This window comes from Saccopteryx bilineata, chromosome 2 (genome assembly GCF_036850765.1).
Source record: "Saccopteryx bilineata isolate mSacBil1 chromosome 2, mSacBil1_pri_phased_curated, whole genome shotgun sequence".
NCBI lineage: Eukaryota > Metazoa > Chordata > Mammalia > Chiroptera > Emballonuridae > Saccopteryx > Saccopteryx bilineata.
The window spans coordinates 266716770-266742929 of NC_089491.1; the positions used below are offsets into that span (position 1 = coordinate 266716770).

A 26160-nucleotide genomic window follows, 5' to 3' on the forward strand; every position below is an offset into this window, starting at 1 on the left:
AGTTTATGCTACCATTACCTTTTCATTAATATTTTCAGAAAAACTGGATTTAACTATCAAAGATACTTGTTTTTTCTGAGAATGAGATTTCAGAATATCATCTCCCCTTCTCCCCAGGGAAATTCTTGGTCAGATTGTCATACAAATGAGCAGTGGAAAATTGAAACTGCACAATCTGGAGAGTTTTATTTTTAAAATACTTGTTCTTAACTCGAATTATAGTAAAGCAAGTATAAAACATTTTTATGTTATTCCAATGTGGCAAAGAGTTTTAGTGTTTTTTTTTCCCTTAAACTTGTACAGTGTGATCACCTTCAAAGAATAAGGCTGTGATTTATAAGGAGTGCTTAGGCATTTGCTTGTGAGTTTAAGAAACCCTTTTGTTTTCTGAAAAGTCATAGATATTTAATGATACAGCGACCACTTACAGTCTCAGATCTTTTAGACAAAAGCACCAATGCAGGGCTCAACGGTACTTTGATGTTTTGGCAGCTACCCTGGAGGTGAATGGGCAAGAGCTGATGCTTCCTATCTTGTGAATAGTCTTATTTATACAGAGTTTCTCCCTTGGCAAGGCACAACGCCTGGTTTGGGGAGGCAAATATCCACTTCCAAATAACTGTCTGTGTGTTACATGTCTTTGACTTAGTGTAAGTTCACCTTCAAAAAGGTGAAATGGCTAGAGAAAAAATTAAACAGGACAGTGTATGACTAATTAGAAGTTAGAAGGGTTCTTGCCTTGCTTTTATCCAGAGTGAAGGATACAATACAAAATGAATTGGAATAATGAATAGTCGCTTAGTCAGTTTTGAAAAGCCATTGTTTTCTTCTCTATCTTTGTTTTTAAGCATTGCTGATGAAAATGTGTTTTTAGTAATTTAGTACAGAGTATATATAATATTTGAGTTGCCCTCAAATAGATAAAATATATCTTTTAAATATTGCCTCTCAGATTAAGACTTTATCACTGATTCTCATAGATCTAAGTTATACTTGATTAAAAATAAATTTAAACATTTTTTTGACAAAGAATTCACAAAAATTGAGTGTCCATGAATAAGCCAGAGACAGTTGAGAATAATGATATTGAAGCTGATTTTCCAGGAAGATCGTTGTATAAAATTGCTAAGACCTACACAGAAATGATTCTATAATATTTTTCTATAAATTTTTTTTCTGTTTTCCTCTGTGTACCCCTCAATCACGGAAGAAAAAGGTTTCCCTGGGCTTTTGTAGCTGTGGTTCAGATAACTACAAAGAGACTTTTGGCTAGTTGTACCTAATAGAATGGAACAAATAGCACATTTATGATATCTTACTGTATGTTTATATACAGCATATCAATATAAAATATGAATTTAACAACTTAATGTTACTCCATAATTATGTAACATTATTTTGTTTTTCCAAATTTGATGGACACTTCTGGTAGTCATTAGAAATTAGAGGACATTGTGAATTTAAAGCAATGAAAAGGCCTCATCAATAATAATAATAACAGCCTACAGTTGATAACTAAAATCAGTTCTGTCTAGGTAAGACAAAGAGTTAATTCTGTTTTTAAATACTGTTTATTGGGATAAAAGTTTTATAATTTAGAAGTGTTTGATTTTAACACACAAAACTCATAGACTTACATTATGACAGTAACTGCTTTAAAATGTGATAGTTCATTGTCATCATTATAAAGCATTTTAATTTAATGTAATTTTTTTTTTATTTTCCCCTCAAGATTTTTTCTGATTAGTTATTCTAGTCTTGCTAATTATCATAGGTTCAAGTAAGGTCTTATTTTCATCACATCTTTCATTTATACTTGTTTTTATAGAAATGTTTCTGTGCTTTAATTATTACCTTGTTAGGTTTCCATGGAAACAATATAAAATCACAGCTCTGAATATATACAACTTTCTTTAAGTTATTAGTAGGAAAAAGCTACGTCTTTTATAGAAGTGTCTGTTTTGCTGTTTTGTGTAGTGTCAGAATTTTTCAACTCATACTCTACTATGATGCCATGTCATGTATAAAGTTTAACATTAAATTGTCCTTGGATGGTAGGTTGCCAAACATACAAATAATTTTATATGGTCACATGCTACAATACAATTGACAAGAAAGTGAGTGATTAGGAAAGGGTCACTTTCATTAGGAAAAGCTTCTAGGAGGTGATGACATTTGACTTGAGCCCTGAGAATAAGCGAGCCAGACGCAGGAAAACAAGGGCAAAAGCCTTGCGTTCACTATGTTGGAGAAGCAGAAACAAGACCAGTGCCATTGAAACAGGTAAACCAGTGGGAAATGGAAGAGACAATTTGAGATGAGGTTCAGTGGGACCTTGTAGGCTGCCACGGTAAGGAGTTTAAATTACTAATGCCATATAAAGCTGTTGGAGTAGAGTTTTAAGCAGAAGAATGCTGTAGAGTGATTTAAGTTTTGAAAAGATCACTTTGGCACTCTCATGGAAAATGGACTTGAGTAAAAGCAGTGAGAGCAGTTAAAAAGCTTTTGCTTCTTGATGAAGCAGGGCTGTAAAAGAACTTAACAACATATCTGTACTTTACAGGGTGTTAGTATATCTTCTGCCCAAACAACATCTGTTTCATGTTTACTGCATTTTTTCTTTAGGCTGTATTCTTTATTATCTGATGAACATTTGAATTGCTAAGTCATTTTTGGTGTAATATTCCCTTTGATATATGCATATTTTAATTAGGGTGTTCATTGTTATTTTAAGGACTCAATACAGGTACTTAGATTTAAAATGTATTATAAAAACTTTGGTGAAAATTTATAGCATTTATAAATCCCTATTATAATTCATATTTGAAAATGATAATCTTAAAATTTGTGTTTATAGCATATATACAATTGAACTTTTAACCTTGTATTATTCTATATATATTTTTTGTTTTTGAAACATAGTTGAGAAATATACAAAATAATAAGTTAGGTTAACAGCCATCTAGTGTATAGACCCCCAAAATAAACAGGCACTATACAAGCTTCCTGAGTACTCTTTTACTAACAAAACTCTCTCCTTTCCCTGTAAATGGTTCGTGCTAATTAAAGTAACTTTTAATTGTTATACTTTATAATAGCTAGTTATTAAACTGTGGAAAGAAGAATCAACATGAGCCAACACCAGTTAACAAAGCAAGTCACTGTTAATACCGTTATGTTCCAAAAGGCCATTTATAAGTTAATTATTTGGAAAATACTAATTTCTTTTTCCTCATGAAAAATATATGCTAACTGGTGGATAATTTCTAAGGCTACCCGATGAAAAGCTGATTTAACACATAATACTTAAAACTTTTCAGTATTGGTTTGGGTTCTGGGTTTTGTGATGAGAATTGAGTGAATTGGCTAGGACTTTTATCTTTAAATATCTTTAAATATGGAAATCCTCACCATCTATCTTGGAAGACTCTTGCACATTCTAGTGCACCTTGTTAGAATTATGCAATTTAAAAGCTGGAAAGAGTCTCAAAGAAAGTAGAAATAACTGCTGAAGAAACCGCTGAGCCAGAGAAGTGTTAGTATTGTGGAGAAACCCAAGGTTTCTGGTCCTGTTTCTTCCTTTTCCTTTTCTAGTGGTTTGCAAGTTTTATCCTCTTTGTAAACTATTTATTCTTTCAAATGAACTCGCTGTAGGACTCTATTATTTATAATAAATAAAAGTATAACTGGAGAAAACTACAGCCATGTTAGTTGAGATGTAGATACGGGAAGGGCTCTTCCTCAGGACATAGAGCGCCCAGGACCATGGGGAAAAATCACTGCCCTGAGTATTACTGAACCTACTGGCCCTTCTCTGCCCCAGATTGTGCCCTGTCCAAAATTACTGGGTTACTTCACTCTCTAATCAAAATGCCATTCTGGCCGAGTTTAGAAAGAAACGATTGCACTTGTTCACACCACTGAGGAAATAACTGATCAATTCCTAAAGTACTTGGAGTTTTTTTTTTTTTTTTTAAGATTTTAGAATTTATTTATTGATTCTAGAGAGAGGAGAAAGAGAGAGAGAGAGAGAAAGAGAGAGAGCAAGGCAGTGATGTAGGGGGGAGGAGGAGCAGGAAGCATCAACTCATAGTTGCCTCTCATATGTATCTCAGCATTCCAGGTGGACGCTCTATCCACTGCAGTACTTGGAGTTTTTGAAATTGAATTGTGTTAATGTGGAGGAATCTAGTAGTGTCAAAACACCTATATGAAGTAAAAATGTTGACAGTGTTGTAATATATAGGTTATTTATTAACTTTTTGCTTATGAGTTGGAAACTGCTTAGCTTGTTAAAAGTTTTGGATAGGACAACTCTTTTCTGGAAATGTTTCAACTTAAAGTTTTGAGAACCATTTATTGCTTTCCAAAAGGTTGTTTTGAATTTTAAAAAAGCAAATTAATTTTGAGGACTTAATGGGAGAATTATACATTCTGGCCTTAAAAGTGAATAATAATAAATTTGTGATTCTTCTAAGTACCAACTGAATATAATAGAAACTCATATGTGAACCTAGTAATCATTTATTAGAGTAAAATATTCTGATTAAGAATTCATTTCAATTAAAATTTTTAATAAATTGTTTTTGTGATGACACGTTTGATGTTGATTTTGTATCTTCCAAATAGAGATGGCAGGGAAAGCTTATAGAAGTAATTTTTTTTTTTAATTTAATGAGAGGAGGGGTGGCAGAGACAGACTCCTGCATGCACTTGGACTGGGATTCACCTGGCAAGCCCACTAAGGGGTGATGCTTTGCTCATCTGGGGCTCTTGTTCCATTGCGACTGGAGTCATTTTTTTTTTTATAGTGCCTGGGGCAGAGGCCATGGAGCCATCCTCAGCGCCTGGCAAACTCCTCACTCTGATCAAGCCATGACTGCAGGAGAGGAGGAGGAGAGAGGAGAGAGAGAGAGAGAGAGAGAGAGAGAGAGAGAAAGAGAGAGAGAGAGAAAGAGAGAGAGATAAAGATAAAGTGAGAGGGGAGGGGTGGAGAAACAGATGGGCACTTCTCCTTTCTGCCCTGACCAGGAATCAAATTCAGGACATCCACACACCGGGCCAACACTCTACCACTGAGCCAACCTGCCAGGGCCTAGAAATGATTTTTGATTAGTTGAGGTAGAGTCATAGTTTTTTATACAGTACAAAGCCCAAAAGAAGAGAGAGGGAGACCTGCACATTTTTAGAGTAGGAATTGTAGAGATGTTAAAAGATTTGTTACTTTATTCCAAGTGATAAAAAAATTAAACGTGTAAAAAAAAAAAGTTAAACGTGTAATTCTCATACAGTTGTGGTGCACATCTGACTTCTCTTAAGAATATACTTTGTTTAATTAAGTGCACATTAGAGCTCATTGGGTCACCTATAGGCACATGAAAGATAGCCTGCAGTTTCCTAGTTTCTAACTTGGTGTGATAGCACAGGTCAGAAAGCTCTAAGGTTCGACAGCTAAAAGTGGCCCAAGCATTTCCCTGTTTACCAAAATTTGTTCTACATAATTAGTTTTTAAAAAGCTATTTTAGCCTGACCAGGCGGTGGCCCAGTGGATAGAGCGTTGGACTGGGATGTGGAGGACCCAGGTTCAAGACCCCGAGGTCGCCAGCTTGAGCGGGGGCTCCTTGGACCCAAGGTTGCTGGCTCAAGCAAGGGATTACTCAGTCTGCTGAAGGCCTGCGGTCAAGGCATATATGTGAAAGCAATCAATGAACAACTAAGGTGTCGCAACGCGCAATGAAAAACTAACGATTGATGCTTCTCATCTCTTCGTTCCTGTCTGTCCCTGTCTGTTCCTCTCTGACTCTCTCTCTGCCTCGTGGGGGGGGGGGCGGCGGCTATTTTAAGTCTCAAGAGTTTTGTGACCCAGACTTACTTTATTTTTTTATTATTTGCTTATATTTGGTCCTTGACTGTTTTAACAGAATTTTGCATGTGCTAATTGTTTTGCTAGTTTTTATTTATTTTATTATTATTATTATTTTTACAGAGACAGAGAGAGAGTCAGAGTGGGGGATAGACCGGGACAGACAGACAGGAACGGAGAGATGAGAAGCATCAATCATTAGTTTTTCGTAGCGCATTGTGACACCTTAGTTGTTCATTGATTGCTTTCTCATATGTGCCTTGACCATGGGCCTTCAGCAGACCGAATAACCCCTTGCTCTCGAGCCAGCAACCTTGGGTCCAAGCTGGTGAGCTTTTTCTTCAAGCCAGATGAACCCGTGCTCAAACTGGCAACCTCGGTGTCTCGAACCTGGGTCTTCCGCATCCCAGTCTGACGTTCTATCCACTGTGCCACCGCCTGGCCAGGCTGTTTTGCTAGTTTTGTAGCATGTTCTTAGTGTAAGATACAGTAGTGCTATAGAAAGCTTAAAAAAGAGACTGACCATTTAAAAACATGTTTAATTATACAGTTTGCTAATCTTGTTAAACTACTTTGCATTATTTTTGTTTAACTATAATCTCTCACATATATTTTCTGTCAACTATGAAGCTCACCATAAGCAATCACCCAGTAGCATATGTGTGAACCCACAAAAGACTGCAGCTGTATGGGTGTGTGCAGAAGTGGTTCACTTTTTCAAATCCCATAAAAATTTGACTGCATGTTGTCAGTATAATATGGCTTTTGCCTTTCTTCAAGTTTAAGTTAGGGCTTTTATATTTACAAATTTGAACCTTTGCCAGATGCAATGATTGATATAAAATAATTATTTTACATTTCTGTTTTAATCGGAATTATATTTTGAACTCTTATTTAAAATAGGCAGCAAATGTTCTGTTTTGGTCTAATATTTTATGTAAAGGGAAACAAATTATTTTGTAATAAAGCTAGATAACAAAAAGTGGAGAGCACAATTTATTTTGTAGTGAAAGTATAGATAATGAAAAAGGAGAAAGGGGTTAATACTGCTGTTAAATTTTGTAATCCTGTGGCACAAAAAAAGAAAAAAAGAAAGAAGATAGGTCTTTAAAAATTACAGTTAAAATGACATAAACATTCTGTAATTTTTACCTCCAAAGAACTGGATATATAGAGAGAGATTCTTTAATAAGGGTCTGGTCTATTTGTCTAGCTTAATGGGCCAAGATACCCATTAGATCTCAAGAATATGGCACTGAGCCTGGTCCAGAAAAACCTTTGTGTCTTCATAGTAGTCTTTCTTTCTCTCTCTCTCCCTTTCTCTCTCTCTCTCTCTCTCTCTAATGTTATTTTTGCTACATTTGCTATTTTAACCTGCAGTTAAAAAAATAATTACTGTGTCAGTATAGCTGGCGGCTCATATAGGAAAAATATGCTGTCTCTTAATCAAAGGTGATTACACTTTTTTTCCTGTCTGTAAATGTGCTTGTTGTGTAACGAGAATGCATTAGTCTCAGACTGATGTACGAAATGAAAGGCAGCAAGAAGCGGGACCATTGTTGTCACTCCAGGCGTGTCTAATGAATCGTGTTTCCATGTTCTCTCGGTCACGCCATAGAGTGCCCTCAGCCAGGGCTAAGCCTCCTGTAAAATGCTCTTTAAGATTATTGTAGCAAGAACAGAAATGCTGGATGAGTGGGACTTGGGAGAGAATACCAACAAGACAGCTGCATTTCAAACAGTTACAGCTGCAAGGATTATTCACTGTGATCGCAGTGACTGACAACTGTTTGAACTTTAGTTGTAAGAGGCAATTTGGGGACTTGCCCTGTCAGAATTTTAGTAGCAATCAGAGTTGTGTGTGTGTGTGTGCATGCATGCACACACACGCACACACTCATGCGCCATGTTTGTATATTTCAAATCAGGTTATGTCTGAAGAGTGGAAGGAAATATTTTTAATTTTTACCGCTCAGTTGTGTCAGTGTTGAAATCAATAGTTGAGTCATCCTGATGAAAGTCATTGTCTTAGAGGAAGTTTATAAAATGTTTATTTTGTAGTATTGATGGATATAAATATAACTGTTGTAACTGAACCACGTCTGGTTTTCTTTCTGCAAATTGAATTTTATCCTGTGATTCCTGTCCTAATAATGATCTTTCTTTCTTGTAATTTCTGAGCATGTTGCCTTTTAAAAACATGTAGCTGTTTAATAAGTAACAGTAGCCTTATTTAATAGATTTAAAACATCTAAAATATGATGAATGCTTATAAAGGAAATTCATGTTCATTGAAGAAAATCTGGAAAATACGCAGGGGTAAAGAAAAGTAATTGTTCCAGCAACTGCAGAAACTGTTAATTTTGATGGCTGTTCTGCTAGGCCTTTGTTTATACTTATTCTGTAATGAAATTAAAAACATATTAATAGCTTTAAAAGGTAAACAAGTAATAATTATTTTAAAATCTTTAAAAGGAGTAGCAAATGAGGTCAAATTTTGTTCTTAGTAGTCAGTAACAGGCATTGTACAAGTTTTCTTTTTCACTATGTAGCTATTAGAATAACATTGTATACTGACTGTTTTCTGTAGCACTTGTCTTTTGAAGATCTTGTTCAGTTTATTTGGAAATTCAGTTTTATGGTCTCTTTCATTTAAAGTTTAGTGACTTTGCATGGAGTCTTGCAATCCATTGAAATGCTAACTTGGGTCATGTCTCAACTGTGTGGAAACTATCATTAAAATTCTGGTTATCCTGTAACTGGCAGAGAATTCATGCTGTCAAATTCCTTAGTAAGACATACTGTTAAGATTTGAATCACAACTCTGCTGTCTGATCAGTATTACTAATGTTCATAATCATTTAAAATTGGAAATAGGTCAAAACAAACGGAGCATTTTGATATACAGTCTTTTATTCCTAATTCTCATTTGATGAATTGACATTGAGAAAGTTAAAATCCATTTTCAACATAGATTTGTTAAGTGATACCAAATATGCTACACCCACAAGCTATTCAAGGAAGCCAGGGCTCCTGAGTGGTTGAATTTGATATAAGTAATAAGTCCATTTAGTTATTAATGACTTAAAATATAGATTTTAAAAACCAATCAATGTTGACATAGCAGTGATCAATCAACAGTGTTGTACGTAATTGGATTTTTTATGGATATAATGCTATATTTCAGAATTAATGTAGCATTATGCTACTTTGTTACTGAATTTTTTGTAAGTCAATTTTTAAAAAGCAGATACTTAAAATTCTCTATATATTTATCTTTAAAGTATTTGATTTGATGCCACCAGTAAAATTAGATTGATAACAAAATTAAAAATAATAAAGTTGAGAAATGTTTTCTTATAATGTCTTTGTAGTACAATTCTTAGGTAGTTCACTTAATAGTTTAAAGCATATTTTAAAAATTAGTGTGCTTTATATATTGCAGATAAAGATGAAAAAGGCAGTGGGGCAGATTGGTGTCAGAGCTCCCCTGTCGTTAGCAGTTTATCACTGTAATCTAACTGGGAAATAATCTTGTTTCATGCGTGCACTTTGTTTTAACCTATTTGTATTTCTGGAGTTGGGAACAAAATTTGATTTTTAGTAATTTTAATGGCTAAATGAGGAGTGCTATCCTTGAAAGTGCCCCTCTCCCTCCAATATTTGGAATGGCCAATGTAGTTACTGAACTCAATGTTCTGGATAATAGGTTTCATTAGTTTTGATGCCTGAGGTAAAAAAAGCAGTAGGTGGGAGTACGAAGTGTTTTTGATGTCTAGACCTTCATTTCAGCTGTTGCTGCAATATGATACATTAAAAGGAAATATGTATCATAGCTCAGAGGAAATATGTATTCTTTGAAAGTAATTCTACTTTTAAACTGTGTAAGGCAGGCAGGGTGACCTGAATTCTGAAAGGATGAGCTTGAATTTCTTGAAGGTTTCACAATCTTTATGCTCCTCCCTACCCTATTCCATTCTTCCTCCTCCCATTTTTCCCCTTAAAGTCAAGTATGTCAGTTTCGTGTGTGGAATTAGAAAGGGATATCTTTCCAAGATCTCTGCTGGGAAACACAAAATCAGTGAAGTATATGCTGCTTTGATATTTTGCCATATTGACTTTTCCTGAACCCTTCAATATGGCTTTTCTTTCAGAGAAGCTTATTAATTCTGTGAGGAGCCATGATTTGCAGAGTTGAGAATTTTGTTTTACAATTTATGAGGAATCTGAAAAATAATTTGGGCACTGGTTAGTCATAACTGCTATTTAAATTTTTCTTTCTAAAACACTGTTGCTGCCAAAAAAAATTTTGTGGTACTTTCGCAATTTAAATATTTGATATGAGGATTACTATATTAAAAAGATTGAATAACAGCAATTTAAAAATGTTCTGATTATAGCTTTTATAATATAAGTGAGATAACTTTCGTTCTCAGAATAGTTATTCTTTGCAAATAGGCAAACGTGGTGGTACTTAGTTTCATTTTTCATTTTTAGTGTGGCTGTCATAGACCACATTAACAGCAGGGGATACTTTACTTTAGGAATTTTTTGTTTTGGTTTATTCTTGCCATTCCTTTATTGTACACACATCTTAGATGTCCCGGTGCTTGCTTTTCTGAGCCTGTTAACAAAAAATTTTAAAAATTATCTATTATATGTAATTAGATTTATGAATATAGTCTATAGAGATAGTCTTCTTGCAGCTTTATATTCCGAAGTAATAAGCATTTAAGTTGAAAATTGAAAGATCAAAAGAACTAGAAAGGCTTTAAAAAAATAGACCTTATACCCTGGGGATGTGCGGTGTCATAAAGACAGGCCCCAGCTCCCCAGGCCTCATAAACTTCTTGGCAGTTGCTTTTCTTCTCAGTCCACCTTGGAAGGGAGATAGGGAATTAAGAAGTAAGTTCATCTTATGTCATTTACAGAACCTTAACCTACACTACTTTCTGGACTCCCCAACCCCTCACCCATCCCAAAAGATGCTTTCTGAAGAATCTCAGTATCCAGCAAATGAAGTGTTGGTTTCAATTCTACCCCAGGAGGAGAGTGTCTCAGATAAATTAGTTTAAAAGCTATTATGTGATTTTCTCTGACTTTACCATGGAGCTATCCAAATAGATCGCAGAAGCAATTTCAGTTTTGTTTAACTTTTGAAAAGGTTACTTGCAGGTATTTAGAAAACATTAACGTAAAGTGCAAATGGTGGATTCAAAGGATAATTTAACTTTGGTGTTGAAAGTTGCCTCTCCAGCCAGTACTGAGAGTAAAAGAGGGTGGTGAGGTAGGTTAAGGTTAACTTCACTAACCCTATGGAGAAGTATGGTTTCCTGGAAAGAGCATGGGTGTTAGAATGAGAAAACTTGGGTTTGAATTTGTATATTTACTATTTTTAAAAGTAGATAATAAAATACATTTAATCCTGTTAGCTGCTGAATGTAGTAGCTATGTTTGACTCTAGATTCTTGAACTTAGTTATGTGACCTTGGACACGTTTAAGATTTTTAAGCCTGCCTGACCAGGCGGTGGTCAGTGAATAAAGTGTCTGGGAAGCGGAGGACCCAGATTAGAGACCCTGAGGTCGTCAGCTTGAGTGCGTGCTCATTTGGTTTGAGCAAGGCTCACCAGCCCAAGGTCACTGGCTCAAGCAAGGGATCACTCACTCTGCTATAGCCCCCTGGTTAAGACACATATGAGAAAGCAATCAGTGAACAACTAAGTTGCTGCAACAAAGAACTGATGTTTCTCATCTCTCTCCCTTCCTGTCTGTCTGTCCGTCCCTCTCTCTGACTCTCTCTGTCTGTCACACACCAAAAGAGATTTATTTATTTATTTAATTTTTTATTTATATATATTTTTTTACAGGGACAGAGAGAGAGTCATATAGAGGGATAGATAGGGACAGACAGACAGGAACAGAGAGAGATGAGAAGCATCAATTATCAGTTTTTCGTTGCGACACCTTAGTTGTTCATTTGATTGCTTTCTCATATGTGCCTTGACCGCGGGCCTTCAGCAGACTGAGTAACCCCTTGCTCAAGCCAGTGACCTTGGGTCCATGCTAAAAAAAGATTTTTAAGCTTTAGTTTTCTCATTTATATAACGGAGTTTAAAATAAATTGTATAAATCAATTTTTTTGGAGACTGAGCAAGAGAGAGACAGGAAGGGAGATGAGAAGCACCAACTCATAGTTGTCGCACCTTAGTTGTTCATTGATTGCTTTCTTATGTGTGTCTTGACTGGGGGGTTCCAGCCAAGCCAGCGATCTTTGGGCTCAAACCAGTGACCATGGGGTCATGTCTATGATCCCACGCTCAAGCCGGTGAAGGTCAGAACTCTTCATTGCAAACTAAGAAAAGGAGTAGGATAAAAGAATATTGAGTGTTCACAGAACTCTTTGGCACTTCTTAGGTAAGTGCTGCAAAATTGGTTGGATGAAAAATTAGTGCTATAACCAACCATCAAGCACTAGATGCTGTGGTACCTATCAGACTTCAGCAGCAAACTTGATCTTTTCAGCCTCTATTTCTGGTACCCACAGAAAGATCTTTCCTTCTACTCCCTTTTGTGTCACTAGATCCAGAGTCAGAGAGGGGATGTCGAAGAATTTAGTGGAGTTTAGGATGTACATGTTTGTCCACATTGCAGGAGGGTATAGAGAAGAGAGAATCAGTGTTTTAGCTCCCACTAGGGATGACCATCTTTGATCCCAAAGAAAATTCATGAAGTAGGCAATTCCCAATGATGGGAAGAAGTCAGATGCTGAGTGGCTACAGTGAGTGCCACATTTCCCCCAACCCCGCTTATTTATTGTGCTTGATTCAAAACTTGGCAGATAGAATAAAACCTCAGAAAATGAGAAAGATTATTTTCTGGACAGAAAACCAATTGTGAAAAATAGAAGTTATTTTATTATCATTTTGAAATGAAAGACTTTTAATGTGTTCTAAAAAATATTCAAGGTAGTTTTTGCCTGACAGTGGCAGACAAAAACTTTATTAGCTTTTTGAGAACATTCCTAATTTCTAGCCTGGTGCTTGATGCATAACAGCCAAGAACTCTCACCCAGTAAATGTTAGCCAAATTCATTAGATTCTAATGAATCTAGAGTTCTAGATTTCAACTCATTTTGGAATTTTAAAGATTCATGGAAATATATATCGCTCTTATATTTCTGGAAATTTTGTGCATGAAGTGGGTAAGAAATAATGTATGGTCCAACTTAGGTTTCTTTCCACAAATATAGACGGTAAATTAAAATGGTTAGCATATTAATGTGATATCTTTAAATTCATAGCCTAAATTGATGTTTATTAGAGTGGTTAATCTTCGATCACTCTTGTTGACTTCTGGTAAATTATTCACTTTTCTTGAATCTTTACTAAAGTATCTAAGACTTAGGAAATTTAAATGTTCAATAAAGTCCAAACACTTTTTAATTACCTCTACTGATTTACATTTTTAATTTTATTGGTTGAATTTTAGGGTAATTCATATTTTTCTATTATTACTTTTTTATTTTTTTTTATTTTTTTGGGTATTTTCCCGAAGTTAGAAGCAAGGAGGCAGTCAGACAGACTCCTGCATGCGTCCAACTGGGATCCACCCAGCATGCCCATCAGGAGGTAATGCTCTGCCCATCTGAGGTATCTCTTCATTGTAGCAGGAGCCTTTCTAGAGCCTGAGGCGGAGGCCATGGAGCCATCCGCAGCGCCCAGGCCAACTTTTCTCCGATGGAGCTTGGCTGCGGGAGGGGGAGAAACAGAGAGGAAGGAGAAGAAGAAGGGTGGAGAAGTCGATGGGCGCTTCTCCTGTGTGCCCTGGCTGGGAATCGAATGTGGGGACTTCCACACGTCGGACCAGTGCTCTACCACTGAGCCACCTGGCCAGGGCCTATTTTTTAAGCTATAGTATAGTTTCCTTAAGCAAGAGCTTTGAAAAAGTGTCTGTTCAGATCCCTGGTCCATTTAAAAAAATTTTTTTTCTTAGTGTTGAGTTTTTAGGATTAAAAAAAAAATCAAATTAGCATATTGTGAATACAAGTACTCTTCAGATATATGATTTGTAACTGCTTATTTTCCATCACTGGCTTGCCTTTTCCATAGCCTAACATAAATTCATGTTTTTTGAAGAGCAGTTTGTCAATTTGATGAAGCCCTATTTAACAATTTTTTTTCCTTATGGATAAGATCATGTTTTGGTGTCATATCTAAGAAATCTTTCCTTAACTTAAGCTTAGAAAAAGTTTCCTATATTTTCAAAATTTTAATAGTTTCTGGTTTAGCGTTTTGTTCTATGATCCATTAGAAGTTAAATTTCTATATGGTGTGAGATGGGTTGAGGTTCTTTGTTTGTATAGGGATATTTACTAATTCTAGCACCATTTATCGCAAAGACCCCCAACTGGATTGTCTTTGCACCTATGTGGAAAATTGGTTGACCTTATATATACTTATGAGTCTATTTCTCGACTCTTTTGTTCTATTGATCTGTATATCCTTTGTCTTGTACCATACTGTCTTTTCTTTTCTAGTTTTTTAGTAAATCTAGAAATTAGATAAGTCAGCTGTACAGGGAGGGGGTCCTTGGGTTACGACAGTCTTGGTACACAACATTATGAGTTTACGCCGCTCACTGCAATAAAAACTTGAAAAAATTGATATGTGAACGTTTCAGCTTATGCTGTTAGCGTCGTATATAATGGACTACATGGGTGAATTAGTTTGGTAGTGCATAGTGGATGAATACACAGTACAGTATTTTAGATCCTTTTTCTTTTTCTGTGGGTTAGTTGTGTTTTACAACTGTGTTACGATAGGTAAGTCACTTAGGCTAGGGTGTGTTTTGACTTACACCAAAATTCAGATTGTCACTGTTATAGGAACAGAACTGTGTTACAACCTGAGGACCCCCTGGAATTTTTTTTTACAATGTTACCACCATTCTGGTTTCTTTGCCTTTTTTCACATAAATATGTAGATTCAACTTGTCTTTTTCTTTAAAAAATGCAGAGATTTTGAGTGCAGTTCAGTTGACTCTAGATTGGGAATAATTGACATCTTAACAATAATGATTTTTCTAATCCACAATCAATATGTACCTCTGCAATTATTTTTTTATTTCTATTTTTAGTATTATACTTTTTAGCATATACATTTTGTACATAATTTGTAAGATTTCATGGTTTTTGGTGCTGTTGTAAACGATACTTAAAATTTTTTAATTTTTAATAATTTATTCCAGTATATAATATGATTGTTTTGTGTCTGTTGAACTAGTATTCTGTGATCTAGCTAACTAAGTTTTAATTTAATAGCTTATTTCTCTAGGGTTTTATATTGGTCATATCTTCTGTGAGTAGAGACAGTTTTTTTCTTTCATTTTAGTCAGTATGTCTGTTTTTTTTCCTTGCCTTATTGTGTATTGGCTGAGACTTCCACTGTAAGTGGAATAGGAGCGATGAAAGCAGTTGTGTTTCCTTTGCTCTTGATCTGTTAGGGGGGAAATAATCAGTTTTTTAACATTAATTATGCTGTTGAGTGTAGGGTTTTTTTGGAATTGCTCTTTTAAGATTTTTTTCAAACAAAAAAATATTTAATTGTTGAAACCAGGATAAAATCATAGTGGTATTGTAAAATTATGATGTAATTGGCCTTACCTATCAATGAATTTGTTTAGTATTTCACATTGTTTGACTGGACAGCTTCAACATTTCCATTAACAAAGTATTTGAGGACCATTTGGGGAAGAAATAAAGAATCCTGGTTGCTGTCTTGACAATTCACTTCATTTGACATCTCCTGTTAAGGTCAAAGTATCACCAACATTAAAAAATGGTATTAAGGGAAGATATTCTATAAGACAGTTTATCTGGTTTCTTTAGTAAATTAATGACATGTTTAAAAAAGAAGATGAGCTATTGTAGATTAAAGAGACTTAAGAGATATAACTTGAGAGGCAATTGATAGATCTTGTTTAGACTCCGATTCACTGTATATCAGAGTACTTAGAAATGGGATCTGCTCTAAAGTTTTATCAAAAACAGAAAGAAAGGAAGAAGAAAGCAGTGTGGTTGAAGCAGATGACATAGTGTTGATAATTTGGTTTAGTATTTTGGGGGGCTCGTTACTCTATTTTAAAATGTTTGAAAATTTTGATTATGAAAGTTTTTTTGTTTTAAATGTGCAGAGTAGGTGTTAGCAACGTGGAAGAAGATCTTGGAAAGAAGAGCCAGATACTCATTTCATAAGCGCTGTATCACCAGCACTTTTTATGGCATAAGGCAGCTATATAGAGAAACACTGACCCCAGTGACTGAGTTAAGAGTTGGATTTTGAATATTGATGAAGTATTAGGAATTTTAACTAATCTCTTTGAATATATTAATTATTTTATGTATATACAATGAATGATAATTGAAAATATATCTCAGTAAATCTAAAGGAACTCTTTAAATAAAAATTAAAAATTTGAAGTGTTAAAAACCATGTTATAATTTAATTGGCAGCTTCCTCCCAGCCCACACCCTCAGTGATATATAAAATAATGATATGTCTTACAAATTGATGATGTATTTGACAAGCACATTAGGAAAGAAAAACAAATTCATATGGGGTATTTCTTTTATTGAAATGTTAGTTGTCTTTCTCACCCAGGACAAGCTCTATGTGTGAGAACAGAGATTCATGACACCTTCAGAAAATGTAGAGAACTTTTTGATGCTTTGTCTTGAACTGAGGTAGTCTGTTGCTACCAGGAATGTTTGCTTATTTATTGTATTTTCTTTTCTCTAGTTATAAATAAAATGGAATGTTTCTGTAGATTGTTTTGATAAAATTTGGTAAATCATAATGAGCTACATAGGCAGGAAAATAGTTATCTGACAGATGAAGACAAATATTTATCCAGTTTTATCATTTGAGAAAAGTCCTATAAATCAAATCCATGAATGTAAATACACTTCTTTCAATTTCTGTTTGGAGAATATATATGGAGGTGCATTTTGAGATGTCAATTAATGTGATAAAAACATTAAAATGCATTGTGTATTTAACGTGTTTTAATTCTGTCAGTTTTCTCTGGTGAATGCTTTTTTGTCAAGATAACAAGTGAAAAAAAGAGAGGGGAAATTTTTTTTCTGTAAATGTTTCCATCCTTCCAATTTTTTGCTATCTTGAATTGAACTAATACAATTTAAAGGAAAATTAACTATCTTCTGTAGGGCAGTGGTCCCCAACCTTTTTTGGGCCACGGACCGGTTTAATGTCAGAAAATATTTTCACTGACCGGCCTTTAGGGTGGGACGGATAAATGTATCACGTGACCGAGACAAGCATCAAGAGTGAGTCTTAGATGGATGTAACAGAGGGAATCTGGTTATTTAAAAAAAATAAAACATCGTTCAGACTTAAATATAAATAAAACGGAAATAATGTAAGTTATTTATTCTTTCTCTGCGGATCGGTACCAAATGGCCCATGGACCCGGTACCGGTCCACTGCCTGGGGGTTGGGGACCACTGCTCTAGAGTGTTTTATATCTTTTTAATTATGAAAAGAATGATAGGAATGCAAGGGGCATTGTTAGTCTATTGGATTCTCTTGGTGTTAGAGTTACTTGTGGCTCAGTGTTATACTTCAAAGGCAAATATGGCATTTTTCCAAATGTCAAACATTAATGAAATTACCAATTAGAAAATAAATTAATGTTATATTAAGATTTAATTTCCTGACATTCACCCTAAAATCATGTCCTTAAATTCTAATCAGGTACTGCCTTTGAAACATTTAAAAATGTTTTTGTAATTCTGATGTTACTGGGTATTTTTCCTTTTGATTATTCCTGTGAAAATACATATGATAACCTCAGTATTCTGTGTAAATATTTTTAAATAGAACTTTAACAGAATTAATTTTTGTGACACTGTAACGTAGAAGGACTGATTTGAGAATTTCGGATTTTAAACTTGGAATAAGCAGGTTAGGAAAGACTTTTATGGGAGAGGGAGTGTGCCATGCCTATATTTCTAAACTCATTATTTCCTTCCGTATTTTGTATTTTATGACTTTGGTTAAGTACTTGAACTCCTTTCTTTCTCTGTTTCAGTCTGAGATAACTTATTTACATTTAATCATTCACTTTGCTTTAGAAAAATGTTTTTAAAGTTTGTTTTTATTTGGATGTCCTGCTTACTGATTCATTTCTTTTTTTTCAGTTGTGGAAGAAGGACTCTGGGAAAATGGTCTTTCCTATGAATGTCGGACGCTGCTCTTCAAAGCGATCCACAATCTGTTAGAAAGGTAAGAGAAGGAACAACACCAAGGTAGTTTTGAGAAACCCAAGTATAATGCTAGATACTCAGGGCTTCCTGTAGTTCTCAAAAGCTTTCCCACACAGTTTTATAAAAATAAAATTATATACCTTTCTACTTTTAATGTTGATATAATTTCAAAGTTAGAGAATTTTCAGGAATAGCACAAAGAACTCCATAGATCCTTTTACACAGATTCATCGGTAGTTTTTGTTTGCCCAGTTTGCCTTATAATTATTGTGATTACTTGTTCCTCCCACCCCTAATGAGTGTGTGTGTGTGTATTTATTTTAATCATTCCCTGAACCACTTGAGAGTCATTTGCATCTCTGCGATTGTTCTTATTTTTAACTCTTAAGTATTTAGGTGTACATTTCCTAAGAACAAAGGATATCCTTAGTACAATTAGGAAAATTAACATTGATAAAGTGCCATTATTTAATCTGTAGTTCAGTTCAGATGTTATCAGTTGTCCCAGTTAATGTTCTTTATAGCTGAATCTCCATTCCCCCAAGATCCAATCTATAATTATACATTATATTTAGTTTACTACATGCCTCTTTAAATCTAGAAGGGTTCCTTAGCTTTTCTTTTTTTCTTCCTTGACAATGACATTTTCAACGATTTCAGGCCATTGAATGAGGTACTATAGTATCCTCATGATTAGATTTAGGTGATAGTCTGTGCTAGCAACACCACAGACGTTATACAAGTTCTTCTCAGTGCATCATACATAGTAAGAGGCCCATGTTTTCAATATCCCATTTTTAATGATATTAACATTGTTAATCATTTGTATTAGGTGATATTTTGCCATGTTTCTCCACTGTAAATTAATAAGTACTTGTTAACTATGATCTTTGTTAATTCTGTCTTTATAATTAAGTAATTTGTGACCAAATCCAATGAGATTGTGTTATTAAATTTGATTTACTTGGTTTGGCCTCTATTGGTGGTCATTGTCTAAATTAGTCATTACTATTATGGCTGTAATGTTAATTTTCAGATGCCACCGTTCCTTCTACTTTTATCAGTTGGCATTCTTTTCTAAGGAAGAGCTTTGCATTTTCTCCCATGTATGTATGTATGTATGTATGTATGTATTTACATATTTCTGTCCCTTAATCTTTATATCTGTCCAAATGTGGAAAAATGGGTTTTTGTGTTACTCAATGGATTATATAATTAATTACCACTGTTTATTTTGATGCTTAAGTTCTTTCAGATTGGGCTAGGGGAAGCTCACTCATTATGGCTCTTACGGGTTTTTGACTTGTCCTCATCATTGTATGAGCACTCGTTACTTCCCAGCATATCAGTATATTCAGGCTCTGGATGGTGTTTTAAGGGAGAAATAGATGTGAAAGAATGAGTTCGTTCTATGGAAAATCTTTTCCACTTCTCTCTCTGCATTTATATGTAGTAATTCTATGTGATCAAAGCTGTAAGAACATTCCAGTATCACTAAGGTTCTTATCTAAGCTGTTATATAGGGTAATATCACTATAGTATCAAAGCATAGGATTCTTAAGCTACAGTTGATAAGTTGTCATCAATTAAGTTACTCAGACTTTTTCCACAAAATTTTTTATTCTGAACTTCAATTCTACTTTTGATTTAGAGTAGATGTAGGGGCCATCTGTTATATCTCTTCAGAAACATTGATATTTAAGAGTTGAATACTCTTAAATATTCCAAATATTTGATCATTCTCTCTCCTTCTGCAAAACAGAACAAAATCCAAGTGCATACAAAGTCTTTTCAGGGAAATGTGGAAATCATACTGTTTCCATAATCTTATGTCAGGATCAAGCTCTTGTATCTATAAAGTAATTAATGTATCTTTAAACACAATCCTTTTTACATAAATTTTTTTAATGTATGTGGAACAAAGTACTTTTTTTTTTTTTTACCGAGACAGAGAGAGAGTCAGAGACGGATGGTTAGGGACAGACAGGAAGGGAGAGAGATGAGAAGCATCAATTCTTTGTTGTAGCTCCTTAGTTGTTCAGTGATTGCTTTCTCATATGTGCCTTGACCGGGAGGCTACAGCAGAGCGAGTGACCCCTTGCTCAAGCCCCAGTGACCTTGGGCTCAAGCCAGCGACCTTGGGCTTCAAGCCAGCTACTTTTGGGCTCAAGCCAGCAACCATGGGGTCATGTCTATGATCCCATGATCAAGCCAGCGACCCCTTGCTCAAGTCGAATGAGCCCATGCTCAAGCAGCGACCTCAGGGTTTTGAACCTGGGTCCTCTGCATCCTAGTTCAATGCTCTATTCACTGTGCCACCGCCTGGTCAGGCCAAAGTACATATATTTTTTAAAATGTGTAGTTCACTGCTATTTTTTATTATTTCTTTTTAGAAAAATACTAATGAATTTGTGGTTGAATCATATTTTTATCAGCTTTTTTGTATTTTAAATGTTAGCATGTTTTTTGTTGTTGCTGGGAGAAATTATAAGAGCAGAAAAACTGGGAGAAAATAGAAATGCAAATAATTAATTTACTCAGTACTCCTCATGAATTCCAAAATTGTGATAAAAACTAAAGTCCAGGTTAAGACGAATTATTTTATAAGAAAGGTAATTGTGACGAATGCAATATGTTTTGCAATAAAAGCTTGAGGTAGTTCTAAAGAACTTTGGGTTAGACCTTGGCTTGATTTCAGGATCTATTAGTTGGGCCAGTTATCCCAATCTCACTAAGCCTTAGTTAATTAAGAGTTAGCCTTTGAATCAAGTATAGGATACTGTGCCCCTTGAGTTTTTGTTAGACGTATATGATGTTTGTTTCATAATACTGGACCTTTGGTTAATGTTCAGTAATTGTTATTTACTCCACAAATTTATTATTTTGCATATGTTGCTTTGAATCATTTCATCAAAGTTTATTTTGAAACAAAGCAGTGCTTATTTTAGAATATAATAATACAGTTATTCAGCTCTTCTCTTACAATTAGAATGAATACATTGAGATTTTTTTTTGAAGAAGTGTAATAATGCTTTTGTCCTTTAAAATGACTAAGTAACCCTGTTCTATGAATGGAAATTACCCTACTCATGAGGCAGGGAAGCATTTTATTTCAGTTTTTTTTATTTATTTATTCATTTATAGAAAGGAGAGAGAGGAGAGAGAGACAGAGAGAGAGAAGGGGGGAGGAGCTGGAAGCATCAACTCCCATATGTGCCTTGACCAGGCAAGCCCAGGGTTTTGAACCGGCGACCTCAGCATTTCCAGGTCGACACTTTATCCACTGCGCCACCACAGGTCTTGTTTTCAAGGGAAGCATTTTAAATGGTTGTTTTCTCTTTATTCCATGTCAATAGAAAGTGGGTTGGCTAATGCATGCTTGCCCTTTTGTTCTTCTCATAGCTTAGGTCAGTGGTTCTCAAACTTTTTGAAGTTGGGGAGCATTTAAAATCCTACGATAATTGTAGGCACACTATATACAAATTTCTGAGAAATATGTTATAATAATTGTCAAATATTAAAGAAAAAAATACCAAGTCCAAGCATGCCTTTATGGTAATTAAATTAAATAAATACAACAAAATTAAATTTATTCTGACATTAAAACATTTTTATGTTACATTTTTTTGAGTTATGCTTTTTAGAATTCGTAAAAAAGAGGGATTAATAAAATAAAAAAACAACAAAAAAGTTATCTTTTTATATATAGAGAGACATTCTTAGTAAGATTTAGTAAATTCGGCAGGTCCTGGTGCAGATATGTTGTTTTTTTATTCTTGTGTTTATGAGAAACATGAACCTGATGTGTCCTAGCGATTTCTTCAATATTTGGGCATATATTTGAAAGGCAAACTCTCATTTCCTCGTCAATACATTGAAGAATTCCTCTCTTTTTACTCTTGTGTTGAGGGTAGAAAATCCTAATTCACATAAATAGGATGTTGAAAATTGTAGTAAAATGTTCAAAGCTTTTTTAGATATTACCATATATTCTTCTTTTATAGAAATCCAAAAGGCTTCAAGAGACAATTCTTTATGTTTCATCATCAATTCAAAACCCTCACCATACATATCATCCTAAGGTTACACCAAACAAAGGATGGAAGAAACTTGCCTCCAGTCTTTTCGGGGAACATGGAGGATAGTGTAAACAATTCAGCTCCACAGCTTAACAGCCGTTTGCAAACCTAATCAGGCAAATGAGATGAGGGGTTGTGCAGACTGTCAGCATTCAGCCAATTCTCCACACCTCTGTCCCCCAAAAATCTAAACTCCAAAAACCCTGTTGGTTTTTTGGTCCCCAACAGGTACATATTTCTCTGGAATACCATAGGGTGCACCTGGAAATCTTCTAGGGAGCACCAGTGCATGCTGGCTGCACACTTTGAGAACCACTGGCTTAAGTCATTTGCTATAACTTAGTTATGTATTTATAGCCTCAGTTTATTGAAATACAGATTACTCTCTTATTTCCAGCAATTTTCTGTAAAGCCATTCCATTTCTATTCAGATAAGATCGATGTGATTTCCCAGTGTTGATGCTTTAAGTTTCTAGCATAGAAAGTCAGGATTGTGGTTATTAAAACAAGATTATAAAGGAATGTATCACTTGAATGGTGTTTGTGCTTTCTGAACCATTTTTTCTTAGTTTGCATATTAAAAGCTTGTACAAGTGATTTATCTTTTGCTGCTTTTTCTTTTTTTTAAGCATATGGATTTTTTTAATTCAAAGGGAATTCCAGCCTGACCTGTGGTGGCTTGTTGGGTAAAATGCCGACCGGAAAGCTGAGGTCGCCAGTTCGAAACCCTGAGCTTGCCTGGACAGGGCACATACAGGAAGCAGCTACTATGAGTTGATACTTTCCACTCCTCCCCTCTCTTTATCTCTCACTCTAAAAAAAACAACAACAACACAAAACAAAAAACAAAGGGAATTCCATGCATGACCTTGAGAAATTCTCCCTTATATCTAAGCAGTAGTCATATAAATAAATCAACCTTCCTTCCAAAAAAGTGGTAGTTGCTAGTATAATACAGAATCATGAGTCGCAGCATTGGTTTATTAACATAATTTCACTACAGAAATTGAAGTAACATTGTGAACTTCAATTGTGAATTTCATTTCTTATTATTTGTTGGTGGAAATACTACATTGATACTGTATAGAATATTTTAAATTCTAGGGTAATATGACTTTAAATATTTTATCATTCACTTACTCATTTCTCTTCTAGCTCTTCAGTGTTTGTGTAGACTGTATTGCAGGGGTCCCCAAACTACGGCCCGCGGGTCGCATGCGGCCCCCTGAGGCCATTTATCCGGCCCCCGCCCCACTTCTGGAAGGGGCACCTCTTTCATTGGTGGTCAGTGAGAGGAGCATAATTCCCATTGAAATACTGGTCAGTTAGTTGATTTAAATTTACTTGTTCTTTATTTTAAATATTGTATTTGTTCCCGTTTTGTTTTTTTACTTTAAAATAAGATATGTGCAGTGTGCATAGGGATTTGTTCATAGTTTTTTTTTTATAGTCCAGCCCTCCAACAGTCTGAGGGACAGTGAACTGGCCCTCTGTGTAAAAAGTTTGGGGACCCCTGCTGTATTGTATACATCTAGCCAGTGTCATCTACCATTAAAAAAACACCCCAGTGCTGCTTATTCAAGAACATTTCCGTCAAGATGTCATGGAAAAGTAAAATATCTGACTTTAACTTTATATATCTGTACAGGGCTGTACATTTCTGGAAGTCCAATTTTTCACTGCCTTCAGAGAGGAGATATTTTGGGTCTTGGCTCAACCAAGTATGTAACTATGTGATTTGAGAGAGTGACTCAAGCTCACTGGGTCCTATTCTTTGTTATAAAGTGGTGAAGGATTGTTTTTCTCAGCACAGTGCTTTCTTGTTATAAGAACTCAATAAACGGTTAACTGCTGTTAGTATCCAGCTGACAGAAGTATGATACACTACTTTTGGAGTTGGGTACAATATTAAAAATCAGAATTACCCAGGTGATTCTGGAATCTCATTCTGTAATATCCTTTTTATGTGGTTACCTATTCTTTCCTTATATATCATACTTCTGGTTATGTGAGCACAGCTTCCCAAAGGAAGATTCCCCCCCCCCCCAAAGGAAGTCTTTTCATCTTTAGAGAACACTCTATTAGAAAGTCTTTTCTTTCTCTTTCTTTTATTTCTTTAAAAATTTATTCCCTTTAATTTTTTTTCTCCTTTTTTTTTTTTTTTCCTTCTTCCGAAGCTGGAAACGGGGAGGCAGTCAGACAGACTCCTGCATGCGCCCGACCGGGATCCACTCGGCATGCCCACCAGGGGGCGATGCTTTGCCCCTCTGGGGCGTCGCTCTGTTGCATCCAGAGCCATTCTAGCGCCTGAGGCAGAGGCCACAGAGCCATCCCCAGCGCCCGGGCCATCTTTGCTCCAATGGAGCCTCGCTGCGGGAGGGGAAGAGAGAGACAGAGAGGGAGGCCAGGGGGAGGGGTGGAGAAGCAAATGGGTGCCTCTCCTGTGTGCCCTGGCCGGGAATCGAACCTGGGACTCCTGCACGCCAGGCCGACACTCTACTGCTGAGCCAACCGGCCAGGACCTATTCCCTTTAATTTATCAGAGTGACACTGGTTATCAAAATTATGCAGGTTTCAGGTGCACAGTTCTGCAACACATCATCTGTACACTGTATTGTGTGTTCATCCCCCCAGATCAAGTCTCCACTTATCACCATTTATCCCCCCTATCACCTCCTCTCCTTCTTCCTAATTCCCCTTCTCCCAGCAGTTATCACATAAACAGCACTCAGCCTTCTCTCTATCTAGAAAGTCTTTCTAATGCTGAGCAGAAATCTGTTTCTTAATCTTAATTCTTTTCTTTGGGGGTTATATGTAATTCAGTTCATTCGACTTCCATGTGGTTCTTATCTTACAATATTGAACCCCCACCTACTCACAGTCTTCCAGATATTTCTCTTGTCAGTCCCATTCTCTTCCTTTTGATGGCTACTGGCCTACTTTTACAATACGTGTGTTTGGAGAAGTATTGCAGTGGCCTCTCACAAATCAGGCTAGGCTTAGGTATGCTCCAGTAACAAAAGACCTGAAAGATCCTACTCTCTTACAACAATTGAGGTGTATTTCCTGCTTCTGTTGCTTGTTCACTGTGAGTCCCTTACTGCAGCACTCTTTCCTGAGAGCAGGAATGATGCTGACAGGGCAGGCCTGTCAAGATTTGATGGGCTCCTTGTGGAGGGCAGCGGTAAAATGTATAATAACCCATCAAAGCATCTGTTCAAAAGTGGTGTGTGTCATTTCTGCTCACATTTTACTGGCCAAGATATTTACCACCAAAGTCAAATAGATGAGAAAGTAATATCCATTTGTGGGAGGTACCAAAGTCACATGGCCAAGCTTGATGTCAGTGGGAGAGGGAGGGATAGCACATATTTGGGGAAAGGATGCAGCCTATCATATCTGTCAGTTGAGGTCTTCTCCCTTCTAATAATATATTCTCCAAACAGGTGCTAGTTATATTACTTAAGCACAGATATGTTTCTAAGACAAAATTATGGATGTATTTATTCATGTTTTTTAAAACTGAGCCATATTGGCTTCTTTTGGTATTCGTTTGTGATTTCTTAAGATTTCAATATTTGAATATTTAGGCCTTCCAACTTTTATAATTTTAGATCATGCAGTCATGGTTATTTTTTCTTTTGAGAAAGTAACCATGCTTCCTATTTTCTTAATGGTTGATTATCCCTTTTGGCAAATTGCCTAGAATGATAAAATATCATTAATTAGGATTTTACTTATATAGAACCTCTGTTAATTTGACTTGGCTTTTTCCTCCCTACTTCCCTCCCTTTTTCCCTCCTTCCCTCCCTTTTTCCTTTCTTCCCTCCCATCCTGTTGCACTAGTTCAGATTATTTTTCACCGGTCTTTGCAATTTAGTGGGATTTTGTTATATATATTTATAATGAACTTTTCAAAGGTTGCACTTAGTAT

General features: G+C 35.6%; 1 protein-coding gene across 2 annotated transcripts in view; it reads left to right on the top strand.

The window, feature by feature from the left end:
- The window catches only part of MED13L (mediator complex subunit 13L), a 280583-nt gene that overhangs the window by 128722 nt on the left and 125701 nt on the right, over positions 1 to 26160 (top strand). For both annotated transcript variants that reach the window (XM_066260496.1, XM_066260495.1), the window contains exon 3: positions 18082 to 18166. In XM_066260496.1, coding sequence (XP_066116593.1) covers positions 18082 to 18166 — 85 coding nt within the window. The remainder of the gene's footprint in view (positions 1 to 18081; positions 18167 to 26160) is intronic.